Below are 17,644 nucleotides of genomic sequence, written 5' to 3'. Positions count from 1 at the left end.
AAGATGAGGTATGAAAACTGTTGGATTTGGCAATGTAGAGTTCATTGGTGACATTGTTAAAACAGTTTTAGTAGAGGGGCCCCCTCAGAGGGCTGTTGTTGTGGGAGTGAAATGTGTGAATTAGAATAATATCTTGAACATAATATGTGACATAAATGTTTGATCATTGTTATACTTATTACCATAATTTAAATACAATAAAATTTATAAATTTTGAAAAATCTACCACTGATTTTTTATTTGTTTATCTAGAAGTCAGTGAGCTATATATAAAAATTAATTTATAATGGTTTTATCCAGGTGCTGTTAAGCTGATCTCACATATGAATGTTTAATGAAATATTTATAGTATTAAGTAGCAGTTTTTTTAAACTGACATTAGCAGAAGTTATAATGATATACTTGCTTTACAGGACATATGAAAGCTTGACCTGCACTGTATAGGTCTGTTTGCAAACAGTAATGAAGACAATTTAGAACAAGATTTCGATTTGCTCAGATGTCTGAGTCTATGGACAATTCTGATTTCAAATCAGTATTAAGATAAAGCTTAACTTAAGTTCAAACTGAGTATTTTAGAGAGAAGACATCAACAAAAATTGTAGTGAAATTTAAATTATCTTTCAAAAGCTTTCATATTTAGGAAATGTATACTATGGGCAATGTGAATGGGGAATTAAAAAATTAATTGAAAACATTTGTTGAAAACAGAAAAAAGAAAACGAATTTTCTTTTTTATTAACAGCCTCAACAATTTGATCCTGTTTATAATTGTAGCCAATATATATGCCTTAATATGGAGTGGCAGTTGTACAACTGGTCTCTTAATTGCCCAAAGGACTTGGAAATGCCTGACTGTGGTTTCCGGGGAAGGCCCGTGCAAGTGAACAGTGATATCTGCTGCCCTGAGTGGGAATGTCCTTGTAAGTTTGCATTTCTTACATGGCAGGCAGTTTTCCAATTGGGAAGAGACTGTTATTTTTATTTTTATTTTTTTTGAGCTCATCACCCCACTCATCACGCCAAAGTTACTGCTGAAATTTCTTCATTTAATTTATGATTTTATTTCCCAATATACAACTTTTAGAGTTGCTGCTTGTCAAACATAATAACACTAATTTGAAAGTTTGTTTTTTTTTAAAGGAGTAATCATTACTACAAATACAAATAGTTAATAGACCAAATCCACTCTCCACCATTTTTTTTAGGTCGGTGTTCCATGTTGTCAGAACTGAGCATTATTACATTTGATGGAAACAATGCAGCATTGTATAGTATGGCTTCTTATATCTTAGTAAGAATTCCTGGGGAAATTATAGTTGCTCACATTGAAAAATGTTCCATGAATCAGGTAGGTCATAATCCATTCTCGTGTCATTTCTTCATAAATCTATAGCTGATGTACACTGCAACATTAGATATTCTCAGAGCCAGAAAGGGCTCAAGAACTCGCTGAGATTTATCTTCTAGTACTCAAAAAATGTTTCATGTGAATATATTTAGAGGCATGTAATATTAATTTGAATAATATTTTTTAAGAAGTCAAGTAATATATTTTTTAAAAGTGTTCTTTATACATTTTTTTCAGAATGGAAATACACTTAAAAAGCTAGTGAGTATTTGCAAAGTGTCTCATAAATTCCTTCTCTTCATTGTTAAAGTTTTGTTTAACTCCATAAAGTTTTAATGTTTTTTCAAATTCAGGCCTTCTCTGGAAGAATGTACGGACTTTGTTTTAAGAAGTTAAACTTGACAACATCTATACATAAAATACTTGTTAATCGGGCAGCAAGAAAGGTAAGAGCACAAAGTTAAAAGATACCCTCACGTTAGAGAAAATTAAGAAATTATATTAAACACAATTATTTCCAAAAACAGGGAAAATCAAACATATCAGTGCAGTTTCATTGTTATTGTGTTTAATCATTCTTTTCATGGACAGTAAAAAATTGTTTTTTAATATATTTCCCCTTCCACAATGTATCAAGTGTTGCAAATATTTCTCCCCTTGTGAGGTTAACTGTAACAGCCATGTCAAACACGTGAAATCCCTCTTGGGTAATGTGAGTGCCCAAGTGCCAAGGTTACCATTAATGTTTTAAATTAGACAAAGTAGAAATGATGTATAAAAAGAGGGATCACAAGGTTGAAAAACGTAGTAGCTAAGAGTACCAGAAGGCAGACCACCAAGAGAAAAATAGTTTTGAAATGCTGATGATGTTAAATTTTCAATGAATATGTGATAGTGAAAATAAGAAGAAATGAAGAAATATTTAACGATTGAAATAAACTGAAGAAGGGGGATGTTTTATAAAAAGATTGAAAAAAACCATTTGGTTTTATAGGAAAAAACCATTATCCCAAGGAATATATATTTACTGGAGAAGGGTGAGTTATAAGCTGGGTATTTCACTTTTATGGCTCTCTCAAAAATGTAAGAAAATAATGTGTAAAGATTTTGCTAAAATGACTGAGATGTTACATGCTTTCTAGAAATAATTCTATCTTTTTTAGCACAGGCCAAACATTCTAGGCTGGAAACAATATAAAAATGAGCCTAAATATAGTAAGGTGTTAGAAAGCTTAATTTTAATTTTAAGTTAAGATGGATGATAGCATTTGTATATACCTTTGATTTGATCAGTTGATACATTAACAGGAAGTGGGTGGGAAATAAATTTAAACTCACATCTGGTCAGTGCTATTAGTGAGCATTTGAGCCAAAGGGCTTAGTTTTGGATTCACCTGAATTCATCTCTGGTCATGTATTCAGTTAAAAATTAATTCTTTAAGAATCTGTCTCTGATCATGTATTCAGTTAAAAACTAATTCTTTAAGAATCATTTATTGAGAGTTCATATGATAAAACAACAAGGTCCTGGTCTCAAGTAACTTGTAGCTGTATGTGAAGTGCTTAAATGCAATTGTCTGCCAATTAGAAAGCAATAGGAGGTATAGTGATAGAGTTTGACTAATATATTGTGGAAACAGGTCATTTAATACAGTTTATAGGAAGGTCAAATAGGTATTTTTGGAGGAGGTGACACCTAAGAGAAATGTTAAAGAAAGTGGAAATTAACCAGGCAGGAGTAAGGCTATTTCAGCCTGCAGATGGCAACATGAGGAAGATATAAAGATGAGAAATTGGATGGTTGGTGAGACATGGCCGACAAAGTTACTGCTGGTTCCATGTCTTTGTCATTATTTAAAACAGTGTTTTTTAAAATATAATCCTCGGATTGCCTACATTTGTTATTACCAAGAGTATGTGCTAAAAATACAGAGTCTAGAATCCCTTCCAAACCTAGAAATAGAATCACTGGGAAACTTAGTCTTTACCAAGCTTGACAGATGATTGTGAGGAACATTACTGTTGAACACTGATTTAGAAGATCAAAGAAAGGACCCAGATTAAAGAAAATATCCTGAAAATAACTTTATTATCTTAAGTTCATATTAGTAGATAATGGTGTAATCAACATGTATTGCGGGAAACAGAAAAGCATACATAACACAGAAGAGAGTTAAGTTTTGAAGAAAATAAGGGGCAACAAGGTGGACAGCAAATACTGAATATAGCAAGATACAACAAAGGAATAATAAAGGAACTAGAAGTTGTGAGAAACTGTGGCAGCAGCAGAGAAATAAATTTTTAAAAACTTAGGAAATAGTTTATATTCGACAAGAAGAAATGGAATCATCTGAATTCTACTTTTAAAGAGTGTATATTGAGACATAAATATTTTTCTAACAGTTGTAAATTCACTGTGTTATTTTAGGTTGAAGTGGATTCTATAGTTGTGCCTCTGCCCTTTTCAAGTCAAGAACTGTCCATAGAAGATTCTGGTTCCATGTATGTGATTACGACTCCAGCTGGACTAGTCATAAAGTGGGCTCACCTTACAGGGATCATAGACATTCATTTTGGCTTTCGATTTAACTTGTCATCTTACACAGAAGGACTCTGTGGTGAGCATTGCTCTTCAAATCTTAATTTCTTCTAATTTTTTTTCTCTCACATTACACTGTTTTGGCCCTGATGCCCCACTTTTCATATTTGAGGTGTGATGTTAACTTTTAGTTCCCCATGTGAATACTATTTCATTTTAATAAATGGGCTAAGAAGCAAGAAATAACAGTTCAATTTGCATATTTTATGGAAATATATGTTTACTACTATTATTGCGATACTGTTTATGTTACTACTATATTCTGCATCTATCCTACTATATTCATCTTTATTAATCATTAATAAAGTGCCATTATTTTATATACTTGAACTTATTCAATTCTAACAATAACCCTCATAAGTTGGTATTAAGTTATAAGTGAGAAATATGAGTTACAGAAAGATTAAAGGCTTAAATAAGTTTGTTTCTTCCTTATTATGTTAAAATTTGAAATAGGGGAAAACTTAGTTGCTTAAGCCACCTTGAAAGTTACATACAGGGAACACAATGTTCTCAATATTTGTCACAGTTTTGTTATAAAATGTAATGCCTAGGTGTATCTTTACACCTAGGTTAATATCACACCATGTTACATAGACACATAAAGAGTTATAAGCCAAAGGAAACAAATTAGAAATACCTCTAGGTACACAACAAAATAAAAAAGTATAATACTGGCTTTGATGTCTGATGGAGACTGTTCTTTTTGTAGATCTGTACTCTGAAGTGAACATCAGTTTCCTCATCTTTAAAATGGGAATAGCAACATTCTCCCTTCAAGATTGTTGTTAGGGTTAAATGTGAAAGTTAATGTCAAACACTTAACACATTGCCTAATACACATGATCAATAAATGTTAGCTTAGCAAAATATATCTACTTTAATCTCACCAAATGTTAATTGAGTAAAAGTTTATGAATCACCTTCTGAGTGTTTAGACTCAGGGCTTGGTGCTGGCAACACAAAAACAAATAAGACTAAGTCCTTTCCCTCAACAAATTACAAAAAACACACAGATTTCTTCTTTAAAGCATTTAGTGCAAAGTTTGGCTAAAAAGGTTTAGGTATTTCCTTGCCTATTTATAGTACGCTAAATGTAGCACAAAGTTCTATGGGGACTGAAGGTTATCACTGTGGAAATAGTTATTTTTGAGTCTGTATAGTATTGATTATACATAATAAATCAAGTTATTATTGAGTAATACTCAGAGACTTTAGGAATGCATATTTTCTCTGATGATTTATCATTTCTGCATGCTATGATTTCTATTTGAGCTTGTGAATTTTTTTCCTTCACTTTTGTCAGCTCATGCTTTTACAGACACACTCTGCTAATTGGATTCTTAAGTAATCACTGTAGAGAAGCGGGTAGGATCACCTTTTTGCTAACCGAGGGTCACCCCCTAAAGTTCATGACCTCCATAGTGGGTGAAGAATGGTTTTGGTTTAAGGGAAATCTAGGTGCTGTCAAGTCTGAAAAAGTTGCAGTGAGCAAGAGTATGACCTAAATTGAGCATGGACGCCAGAGTGGGACGTCTGTATGAATACCTTGTTCTCTACAGCACTGTGAAGTTTACAGGGCTGGTGGCTGGAGTTGCAATAAAACCAATTTTTTATTAGCAATTACCTTTTTCCAGGAAATTTTGGACTTAAAAAATAGTAGCTGCTTGACAGTATAGTTCACTTCACTAGAGTTTTGTTTTTTATTTGTTTGTTTTTGCATTGCCTTCAGTCCTTTGTATATTTACAAAGACAAAGCAATGATGGTAGCAGCAACCTTTATGATCTTAACATGCCTACTTGAGTATTAAGATTTAATACTTGAAAAAAATGTTCAAATTATATCTTTTATAGCTGGAGCCTTGGGTATTAAGAAAAAATATGTCTTAAGGTAGGGTAGGATTCAGATCAAGTATGATCCGGGTTCTGGGCTATTTCTCTGCAGTTCCCTTGGCTCTGCACTCCACTGCATGAAGAGTAAGATCTGTCCCCAGTCTGGCCTTCCTCAGGAAGCTGGAGGCTTTAGCAGGTCAAAGCATGATAACCATCAGTAGGCCACGTCATCCTAAGGAAGGAAGATTGTCTATGTCTTAGAATTCCCAGATCGAATCCTGTTTGGTTGTGGTTGTCCAAATGTTGAATGTATCCATGTGTCTAGGTGACTATCTGACCTGACTGGTTTATTACCTGTAACAGTTGTTAATGCACGGGAGTAAGGACTACCTTTATGCCGATCATGGCCTTCTCCTACAGTGGTGATGGGGCAGGGATACTTCCTGAAGGCGGAACTTAATGTTTTCAGGCAGGGTTTTCCTGTGTGAATGGATGACCGAGAGGCAATCACCAAATGCCCACTACTCTAAGGAATATCTTGGAAAGCTTAAGAACTAGTTCTGCAATTAGGAGATAGTGGTAATAGTGAAGGAGTGTGGGAGCAGAGTCAATCTCCTCTTTCTTCATTTTCTACCATCTCTTCACATTTCTTGACTTCTACGATTGTGGTCTCTTTCTTATCTGGTTAAGACAACTCTGTACTATTTTATCAAACAATCAGATACATAATTAAAAAATCCATCAACATTAAAGTGAAAGGATATACATTTGGCACCTTGTTCAGTAAATGATTTATTCATTTAAAATCAATTATTAAGATGATTTATTTCTGCTGCCTACATTTGGTTTAAGTGAAAAAATTTTTCCTTCTAAATGTCACATATTTTTCTAGGAATTTGCAATGAAGATCCAGGTGATGATCTAAGGATGCAAAATGGCACAATTATTACAAATATGGAAGACATAGAATTATTTATTGAGAGCTGGGAAATTGAGAAATCATTTGAAGTCACAACAAGAAGACCTGTTAGGAATTGTACTGAGCATGATTGCAGTCACTGCATTGAGTTATTAAATAGAAGAGTTTTCATTCCATGCCATAATAAAGTAAGTTAAGGGCAACCATAAATAAGAACTGTCACATTGGACATGTTGAGAGTAAAGCCAATAAATTCCTGTTCTTGCCATGATGTTCTTCTACTGAGAACAGTTTAGCCCCAAACCTTCTGTCAGTGTGCTTTGGAATTCAGAATCATTTACTTTTATAGACTTAAAGAGATAAGAAGGATAATTATCTTTTTTTCTCCTATGTTTTTTCAGAAGTATATCTACAGCTTTCAAGAAAAATGAAATTCTGTCCTATGAATAAATGCCTCTAGGAGAAAGAAATCAATGTCACTTGATAACCCAGTAGAGAAACAAAGACAGTGAGGATATTATCAATTCTCTATGATCCTGGCATCTTAGGTCTCTACTTGTAATAGAGCCTGTCAAATATTCAATTTAAACATTCTTTATTTGTCTCTAACTTTCTGACTTTATGTGACTAGTAGATATTTTAAGTAATCTCTATCATTAAAAAAAAGATGCATTGTTAGGACACAGGACAGACAAATACAGTATTTCATGACTCATTTAATGAAAAGCTTGGGAGCATGCAGCACTTACAAGGCATCGTGTTAAACTCCTGTGACCCAAAGATGAATAAGACTCTCCTTTAGTCTCCGGAGGTCTGGTGGGAAAGCAAGCTTGTAGATAGGTACATGACAATATACAGTCTGGAGGTATATGGGAGCCCAGGCTTTCAGGAGACTTCTCATAGCTTTAGATATTTGATTCACTTAGAAGGATGAATATGCCAGGAGAGACGAGGGAGGAAGGGACACTTGGCAGATACAACAATATGTGTAAGAACAAGTTTTGTGTAAAAGGTCATGTTAGGAAGATGTTGAAATGGTTGAGTGTAGTACATATGGAGGGGAAGAGCCTGGGAAAGAACGTAAGGGAATTGTCAAAGCAGGAAGGAGCTCACTGTGCAGCACTGCCCATGCTCAACTGTGGAGTGTAGACTCTGTAATTCTCAGCCTGGCCCATGAGTTCCCTCATGGAAAAGTGAAGGATGGCGAGTCATGGGATAAAAATGGCATATCTTTTGGGAGCTTTGTTTTTTACTTGGAGATTTGGATGCAGATGGGTTTTAAATGTTTACATTTTTTTTAAAAAGCAGGCCTATAAAAATGAAAAAAAATAATAAATACTTTAAAACTCAGTTTAGTGTCATTTTAATGTCTTTTAAAGCATAATGATTTTTGGGATGCCTGGATGGATCAGTCAGTTAAGGGTCTGCCTTCGGCTGAGGTCATGATCCCAGGGTCTTGGGATCCAGGCCCACATTAGGCTCCTTGCTCAGTGGGGAGCCTGCTTCTCCTTCTGCCTGCCACTTCCCCTGCTTGTGCTCGCTCTCCCTCTCTCTGACAAATAAATAAATAAAAACAAAATCTTAAAAAAAAGCATAATGGTTTTCTTTTTTTTAACAATGATTTTTTTTTAAGATTTTATTTATTTATTTGACAGAGAGAGAGCACAAGCAGGGGCAGAGGGAGAGAGAGAAGCAGACTCCTTGGTGAGCAAGGAGGCTGATACGGGAATGGATCCCAGGACTCTGGGATCATGACCTGAGCCGAAGGCAGACGCTTAACCGACTGAGCCACCCAGGCACCCCGAGCATAATGATTTTCAAAAAATCGCATTTTTAACTGGGAACTTAGTAGGGTAATTAAATCAGAAAACTTCTCAACTTATCTATTGAAGGCTTAGGGAGGCAACGCAGAGTGCCATTTAGTCTGTCATAGCCCAATCACACAGACAAACCCCTTCCTAGTGAATTGGATGGCAAAAGAGAGAAAAGCAGGTAATTTGGTTTCCCACTTGTAAGCACCTTCATTTGACAATCTCCATCGCAGGCAGGTGATCTGTCTGGATTGTATCATTTTTCTACCTAAAACCCTTCAGTGTCTTCCACTTCCACTTAAAGTCTTATGAGGTCCTCTACACTTTGGCCCACCCACTTCTCTAGCTTCCTCTCTGCTACACTCTTCTTGCTTACTGAGCGCCAGTCTCCTTTCAACTCTTTGACTATTCCAAGGTTTTTCCTGCCAGTGGGCTTCTAAGCTTCTAGTTTTTCCAGCCAGAATACTTCCCTCCTCTGATTCATTTTAGTGGGGTGACTCCTCTGGATTCTATTCAAAGACCTTTTCTGGCTATGAGGTCCACAGGCAGAGAATAGGTCTGTGTTATTGACCCTTATGCTCCTCATGCATAGCATGGTGCTTGATAGGTGGTTAGGTGTTCAATAAATTATGAAAGCCTGCATAAGTGAATATATGAATGGGGGATACAGGAGAGTCAGCTTTTGTGGGTTAAGTGGAAAGGTATGTAATTTTTTACTTTGGATAAATTAAGTCATATGGGATTTCAAAGCAAAAATACCCAGAAAAAGCTTAGAAACATAATTCTGGAGCTCAGAGGAGGTAAACTTGAGGCCAGGATCAGGTTTGGGGAGTTATTTGTGTATGAATTTTTAAAAACAACAATGAGTAATGCGCAATGTTCCAGAGTCTGCTCTGTGCATTTACCATATATTAGCTCACAGCTATCTTAAGTAGTAGTAAGTTTATGTTTAACTCTTTAACTATGAAGAAACCGAGGAAAAGATTTCCATGCCCAAGATGGTGGTATGAGTCTGAGAAGAACATCTGTCACTAGTAGACGTGACCACTGAGGCTGAGGTCTAGAGAAACACTCAGAATAAGAGGCAGCAGAGGAGCTGACACCGGACAGGTGGACAGGCAATGGAATGAAATACACTAAAAGTCCAAGGAGAGGGTTTTAAGAAGGAAACTCTCAGTGTTCCCTGGATCCCACAATGAGGGTGCTCTTGACCACAGCAAGTATTCCATGTAAAGTGAAGAATTGGAAACCAAGGGAATGCTGTAAAGAAGACCAAAAGAACATAGAATCTTGGTCTTTACAGACATGGACCTTGAAGAAGAAAGGATGGGATATGAAAAATACAAAGTATTTTTATCTGGCCCTTTGAACTTTGTCAGAATTTGGTGTCTGCATGGAGATGTTTAGTACATTTGCTGAATGAATGAGTAGAGAGAAAAATTGGAATAGATGTTGCTACAAGTTAAATTATTTAGATTTCAGGCATTTCTAAATCAAAATGAAACAATCTGTAGGAAGAAATCTCTTTAAATTGAGGCATGTCAAATTACATAAATTGTTCAATGTTCAATATTACTACATAGTTTTTGAGAAGCATTTATAACCTCATTTAATAAGTACTGCCATGTATCATTATGGAATGCTTCAGAAACTTCTGGTTTTATCCATCATAGATTAAAGTCCCATTCAGTATATGGAAAAGACGATTGTGACCCGAAGTATAATATCGGAAATAGATTTTGCTAGGTCCACATACTTTGTTTCTTTTTCATCTTTATAAGATATACTTATGTAGATTAGTGCAGACAATATTTACCTTGTCTAAAATGTGTCTAAAAATATTTTCACATCAGAAGTGACATCTAGGATTATGAAGTTTGGAATCTAAGGTCAAAAAAGATCCATAATAAGTCTTAACTTGCTACCCTTTGATTCTCTGAATAGTTTTTGACTAACTTAGGGTCTTTAGAGAAATAAAACAACATAACTTATCCCAAAGCAAACTGTGTCTCTAGGTTTCACCACAGAACTTTTGTGAAAAGATGTGGATCAATTATACCTATTTTTGGAACTATGAATGTGATGCACTTTCTGCCTATGTGGCTCTGTGCAACAGGTTTGACATCTGTCTTCAGTGGAGAACACCTGATTACTGCTGTAAGTAGTACATTTTCAATAATATTTTCCAACAATCCAATAGTATTCCATGTTTTGCATTCACTTCTTTTTCTTTTCATTTTTCATCACAAAATAATTTCGTAAGAATAAAATGCAGATAAATGTAACGTAGAAGTTAGAGGCCAGCTCACCCACATAGGCAACTTCTAGTTTCATTATGATCTAAATCTAAGGTCGGCCTCAACCCTCCCAAAAGAAAACCTAGTCCACGAAATATGAGTCAGCAAAAGCAATGGAAATATTGAAGAAATCACAGGGGGATTGAACAGGGATTTTAATTCTGTATCCCAGAGCACATTTTGTTGGTTTCAATTCAACCCGCCTCATTTGACCCCTGGCTTGTCCCCTAGCTTGTGAAGAAGATACATATTTTTCTGTTCACTTTTCCTCCTTTCCTGACATAGTATCCACATCCTGGAAGCTAATCTTTCTTTGATTGGTATCTAGGTTCAGTCTTTTTTGCAAATACATGTTTGCGAATCCTTTTTCTTTTGTATGTATTCTTTGCCAATTTTTATCTATGGGGCTCATGTTTCTCATCAAGTTGTAATGTCATAAAAATTTTATTAAACCTATATCCAGTCCTGGGTACATTTCACAGAAAATACTGTTAATTTAATTTAAGAAATAGCAATTAAATGGATTAAGTGGTAAAAGATGGTCAAAATGAATATTAATGAAATGCTCCAAAATAAAATAAAAGTTTTCATTTTCCCTAGGAGAAAAAGTAAAATACATATAGAAAGGATAATATATCACAAACACCGGTTACATGACTTCATTTCAGACATAAAGCAGCTCCTGGTGTGCTCTACTCTCCCTTACCTCTCTTTGCTCCCAGAGATGATCACTATTCAAGAGTGGTGTTGCTTGATTCATAGGAAATGTATGACATCTCTAATTTAATAGATGCCATCAAATCGTTCCCCGCTGAGATTTTACCAATTTATACCCCTACCAGCTGTGTGTTCATTTTTTAACAATATGATTTTTTAAGATCACTGAAAATCAAAAGAATTGTCTAAAACATCATTTACAAACTGTTCAGCAATTGTAGTTTCTTTTGACAGTGAAGGATTAAACCTAAACACACGGCATTTTTCTTTTTTATGGCTTGGTTGAGTTACATATTTAAAGCATATTTCTGCTTATTCTGAATAGACTGTTGTATCTCCTCACTACACAGAGAAGTAACCTCATACTAGTTGATTCTATATTTATGCCTACTAGATTTGGGCTGCCTTTTGATCACGTTTACTTGCTACAAATCAGATGAGATTTTCCTACTATACCATAACATATAATACTAGCTGGATCCCTGGAAGATACTCAAAAATACCTATTGCTTATTTTGTTTCTAGTTTTTGGTTACATAATAAATGAAAAATGAAATTTGAAGAGACGGAAATGGGCAAAATTCATTTTCAGAAAGAAATCCAATATTTCTTCCTTGTACTATAATCCAAGTAGGTGACTTTTCTCCTTAGCAAATTCTGTCCTTTGTTATTCATAGCTCTGAATTGCCCAGAGGGGAAGGAATATCAACCCTGTGTGAGGACTTGTGAAGCAAGAACATGTCTGAACAGGTGGTTCTATGGACATGCTTCATGTTCGACCTTAAGGGAAGATTGCGTGTGCAAAAATGGAACCATCCTTCACAGGCCAGACTCAATCCAGTGCATTCCAGAGCAAGAATGCGGTAAGCAGCAGAGTGCAAGATGACTGCTTAGGGATTTGGCAAATAAATAAAGCTTTTTTAGATCTTGGGGAGATGTGCTGAGAAAGACCGATCAACAGGTCCCCCAGGTGTTGGAAAGAAAACTGGTTTGTTTGTAGTTTGATTTTAATATGTTACCCAAATTAGATGTTTTGGTGGTGATGTGGTTTTGTTGTTGTTGCTGTTGTTCCAAGTTTTTATTTAAATTCCAGTTAGTAAACATACAGTGTAATATTAGTTTCAGGTATAGAATTTAGTGATTCAACACTTACATACAACACCTGGTGCTCATCACAACAAGTGTCCTCTTTAATCCCCATCAGCCATTTAACAACCCTCCCCCGACAGTGATGCAGTGATGATGTTTTAATCTCTACCTATGCCTGTAATAACTAGGTGGGGGTATGATAAATTAAGAATTAAGAGCATAGGATATGAACTGAATTGAAATTCCAATTATTTCATGTAATAGTGATTCATCTTTACCTCTTTGAGCCTGGGTTAGCATCTGTAAAATGGAGAAAATAATAGCACTTATCCCATAAAGTTAGAGTGGGGATACATAAATAATACAAAGCATTTTGCAACAGTGCCTAGAGTAAAATAACCACTCAAGAAATGTCAGATAATGTTATTATCTGGGAGAAAACATTTAATTGTTCAACTTTCATTTTCAAACCATTTCATTCTGACTCATCGTCTCCATGGTGGTTGCAGATGAAAATAGTGCAAAACCGAGAAAATTGCAGTACAGAGCTTAACATTACGGTTAGAGGAAAAGAGATTAAGCTAATAATGAAAGAGAATGGGCAAGTAGAAGTGAAATGCATATATAGTTCCAGAAAGAAGTTTGTGTTTGCCATTGAGAAAAGTATTTGTAGAAGACTTTGAGAATAAACAGGCATGTTTGTTTTTTTAGGGACCTGTGAGGTTGGTTTGACAGTAAAGAGAATAATATAAAAGAAGTTCATTTGAGGCTGGGTATATGGCCATCACTATATTCATCTCTATCAATTTAAAGGAACTACTAGTGGACCGTATTTATCATTAAGTAACACTTCAATAATAAAACTACATAATTACTAAATAATGAGTCACTAAATAATAAGCTACTTCCCACATTTAGATTTTAAAGTTGACATGTTTTGAATTTTCATATGACAAAAATGATAAATATGTGCTAGAGACTTTTTTTCCTAATACCACTCAGTTTGAATAGTTAATATTTTAAAACTAATTTACAGTTATTTTACTGAGTTTGTTCAAACAAAATAAATCATACTAAAGACAAAATGAATAAGAAATAATGAACAGATTATCTTATGTATAGAAGAGGACATGCAAATTTACAGATAGTTGTAGAAGGGAAAATATTTTTGCACACTACATTACAAATTTCATGGAAGAGAAATGTAAGCTACTAGCTGATAAAAAGAAGAATCTATAAGAAAGGATAAATCTGTGACATGTTATCTATGTCACTGAGCCAAGTCATGGTCTGAAATTCAAATATCATAGCCTGATTTATTTTAGTGTCCGGGTTATGAGTGATGTAACATTGTCCATCTTTTTAAGCATGCACAGATAGTGAAGACCAACCTCGTACTGCTGGAGAGGTTTGGAATGGGGGCATTGATGAATGTGCCCTCTACAAATGTTTGGAGAATGGAAGTATTATTCCTACAGAACCTGACTGTGATGAAGAGCCCTCGCCAATTTGTGAAAGAGAAGCTGAAGTTGTCCTGGGCATCACTGATAAGTGGACCTGCTGTTCAAAGGAAGTTTGTGGTATGTGTGCAGGCCGCAGACTTCCCATCTGTCAATGCCACAAAATCTGTTGAGATTATTTGTGAAAAAATCAGGACATGCATAGTGTTTGGTAAACAAAAGCGTTGAGGTAAAAACAGAAATATGGCCATAAAAATCATTTTTATTTTCTCAAAGCAAGTTTTTCCTCATTATGGTTTTGCTGATTTTGCAAATACACATACAAATCTCTAGCTATAAGCAATTAATAGTATTCAATGATATGCGACAAAATTCTGGGAATCTTTGACTTAGGACAATTAAGGGTGAAAGGACCATAATAAATAAACCTTAAATCTGCTACCTTTTCACATATGACCCATTTGTCAGTTGAATGAGTTTAATTGCAGTGTAAAAACATGCATAGTAAGAACCACTTCCCTGATTTGAGTTAGAAGCACAGATTTTAGTTATATTCGCTAATATTTTAGTGCTTCTGTTTCTTATTTCCAGGATGTGACATGACCTTATGTGAAGCTGCTATTCCAACATGTACGAATAGTCAGAAATTGGTTGTTGGCCATAGTCGCCTTTCTTGTTGTCCACAGTATCAATGTGGTGAGTAATTAACTAGGAAAATAAAGAGTGAGGTTCATTGTTTGTTTGGAATAGTGGATTCGATTCTCATTCTTTAGGTCTATAAGAAAATGATTTGTTATAAAATATTGTGAAGTTGTCTTGCTAAAGATAGTTCTTTTTTTAAAAGATTTTATTAATGATTTTTTTAAATTTTTTATTGTTATGTTAATCACCATATATTACATCATTAGTTTTTGATGTAGTGTTCCATGATTCATTGTTTGTGCATAACACCCAGTGTTCCATGCAGAATGTGCCCTCTTTAACACCCATCACCAGGCTAACCCATCCCTCCACCCCCCTCCCCTCTAGAACCCTCAGTTTCTCAGAGTCCATAGTCTCTCATGGTTCCTCTCCCCCTCTGACTTACTCCCCTTCATTCTTCCTCTCCTGTTATCTTCTTCTTTTTCTTTCTTCTTAACATATGTTGCGTTATTTGTTTCAGAAGTACAGATCTGTGATTCAACAGTCTTGCACAATTCACAGCGCTCACCGTAGCACATACCCTCCCCAATGTTATTAATGATTTTATTTATTTATTTGACACACACAGAGGCAGGCAGAGGCAGAGGGTGAGCAGAGAGCCCGACATGGGGCTCGATCCCAGGACCCTGGGATCATGACCGGAGCTGAAGGCAGACGCTTAACCACCTGAGCGACCCGGGTGCCCCACAATAGTTCTTTTTTCACCTGCAATTTCTTTATAAATAAATATATATATATAAATTTTAAGTTTATATATTATATTAACACATGGATTTAGATAAAATTCATTTTAAAGATCTTAATCTTAGCAGAAATATATAGGAAATAGCAGGTGTGATATTATAATTTATAATAAGAAATACATACCTGGTCTTCTACCCCATTCTCAGCACAGAGCTCCTAATCCTGAGTTTCCTAAATGAGGAGACCTATAAAATTGTCTTTTGTTATGTTAATGACTGCTTTTGGAAAGCCTTTAGCTAATCTGAGAATGGGGTCTGGTTGCCAGGGGAACCAATCATGTGATTGGAGGGTTAGAATTTTCAGTCCCACCCCCTGACCTCCAGGGAGGGGACAGGGACTGGAGGTTGGATCTGATCTTCAATAGCCAATGATTTAATCAATCATGCCTACATAGTAAAGCCTCCAAAATAAACCCAAAGAAGACTGAGGTTTAGAGAACTCCCAGGTTGGTGAACACAAGGAAATTCAGGGACTGGTGTGCTCTGAGAGGGCATAAAAGCTCCCTACCCTTTCTCTCTTCTTTGCCCTATGCATCTCTTCCATCTGGCTATTCCTGAGTTATGTTCTTTTATAAAAAATTGGTGATCTGGTAAGTAAAATTTTTCTCTGGGTTCTGCTGGCTGCTCTAGCAAATTAATCAAACCCAAGGAAAAGATTGTGGAAACCCCCGATTTATAGCCAGTCAGCCAGAAAGGAGTACAGGTAACAAGCAGGGCTTGTAACTGGTGTCTGTAGGTAGTGTCAGAATTGAGTTGAATTGTAGGACAACCAGCTGGTGTCTAGAGAATTACTGGGTGCTGAGTGGGAACCCTCCCCCACCAAACACACACTGAGTTAGCAACATATATATAAATTCAAAGAGAACTAAACCATACTACTTTATTTTATCATTCCACTCTATACAAATGTTCAAATATCTTGGTGTTTCTGCAGAATGTGACCAATTGAAATGCCCCAGGATTTCAATACCAGAATGCAGAGAAGACCAATTCTTGATTCAAGTTCAACAGGAAGAGCCTTGCTGTTTTTCTCCTCTCTGTGGTGAGTGTTCTGTGAGATAACTTTTTTTTTAAGATTTTATTTATTTATTTGACAGAGAGAGACACAGCGAGAGAGGGAATACAAGCAGGCAGAGTGGGAGAGGGAGAAGCAGGCTTCCCGCCGAGCAGGAAGCCTGATGCAGGGCCCGATCCCAGGACCCTGGGACCATGACCCGAGCGGAAGGCAGACGCTTAATGACTGAGGCACCCAGGTGCCCCTGTGAGATAACTTTTTTGAAATGAAGGGAGAATTTAGGGAAAATCTCTTATTTGATATGAATTTCATGGGACTGATGGTAACCAATATTCTGCTGATATACTGATAGGAATCCAACTGAATAAGAACAGTTGAAAAGAAAGTATGGCATTTTATTTATTTATTTTTTTAAAGATTTTATTTATTTATTTGCGAGAGAGAGAATGAGAGATAGAGAGCCCGAGAGGGAAGAGGGTCAGAGGGAGAAGCAGTATGGCATTTTAAATGACTCAACAACTGGGCGCCTGGGTGGCTCAGTTGGTTAAGCGACTGCCTTCAGCTCAGGTCATGATCCTGGAGTCCCGGGATCGAGTCCCGGGATTGAGTCCCACATCGGGCTCCCTGCTCAGCAGGGAGTCTGCTTCTCCCTCTGACCCTCCCCCTCTCACGTGCTCTCTCTCTCTCATTCTCTCTCTCAAATAAATAAATAAAATCTTTAAAAAAAATAAATGACTCAACAATTATTACAGTTAGCATTACTTTCTCTTATTATATGTATGGACTATATATATCAGTCAAAACATGCTCAAGACAATATAGTTAAGTTTTTTTTTTTCTTTAATAAGGCTAGTACCAGTTGTTTTTAGAGAAAAAATTAGCCTTGGCTTTCCTTGAAGAACCAACTGAAATAATGGACTCTGCTAAGCCATTAGAGAACCTCTTTAAAACTTCATTTTATATATCATGTGTGATGTATGTGTGAGCATAGTGATGATGGAAGAGAATGGTAGAAATGAAATGAAAGGTGTCTGGGAAAAGACTATAGGGAGCTATATATTCTGTTTGATGAAATGGACACTGAAAAATAAAAAGTTCTCTATTTTCC

At 35.8% G+C, this 17,644-nt stretch overlaps 1 protein-coding gene across 1 annotated transcript in view; it reads left to right on the top strand.

Moving 5' to 3' along the window:
• Window positions 1-17,644, top strand: part of OTOGL (otogelin like) — a 204,151-nt gene that overhangs the window by 171,792 nt on the left and 14,715 nt on the right. Inside the window, exons 40-50 of the mRNA XM_025881365.2 lie at window positions 746-923; window positions 1,209-1,351; window positions 1,589-1,612; window positions 1,705-1,797; window positions 3,780-3,969; window positions 6,676-6,890; window positions 10,529-10,670; window positions 12,205-12,390; window positions 13,984-14,196; window positions 14,668-14,772; window positions 16,456-16,563. Of these exons, the coding sequence (XP_025737150.2) occupies window positions 746-923; window positions 1,209-1,351; window positions 1,589-1,612; window positions 1,705-1,797; window positions 3,780-3,969; window positions 6,676-6,890; window positions 10,529-10,670; window positions 12,205-12,390; window positions 13,984-14,196; window positions 14,668-14,772; window positions 16,456-16,563 (1,597 nt within the window). The remainder of the gene's footprint in view (window positions 1-745; window positions 924-1,208; window positions 1,352-1,588; window positions 1,613-1,704; window positions 1,798-3,779; window positions 3,970-6,675; window positions 6,891-10,528; window positions 10,671-12,204; window positions 12,391-13,983; window positions 14,197-14,667; window positions 14,773-16,455; window positions 16,564-17,644) is intronic.

This window comes from Callorhinus ursinus, unplaced genomic scaffold, assembly GCF_003265705.2.
Source record: "Callorhinus ursinus isolate GAN/ISIS: 27379988/994484 unplaced genomic scaffold, GSC_fseal_2.0 scaffold14, whole genome shotgun sequence".
Lineage (NCBI taxonomy): Eukaryota > Metazoa > Chordata > Mammalia > Carnivora > Otariidae > Callorhinus > Callorhinus ursinus.
The sequence above is the reverse complement of the archived record's forward strand: the minus strand, read 5'-3'. Positions and strand labels throughout refer to the sequence as shown.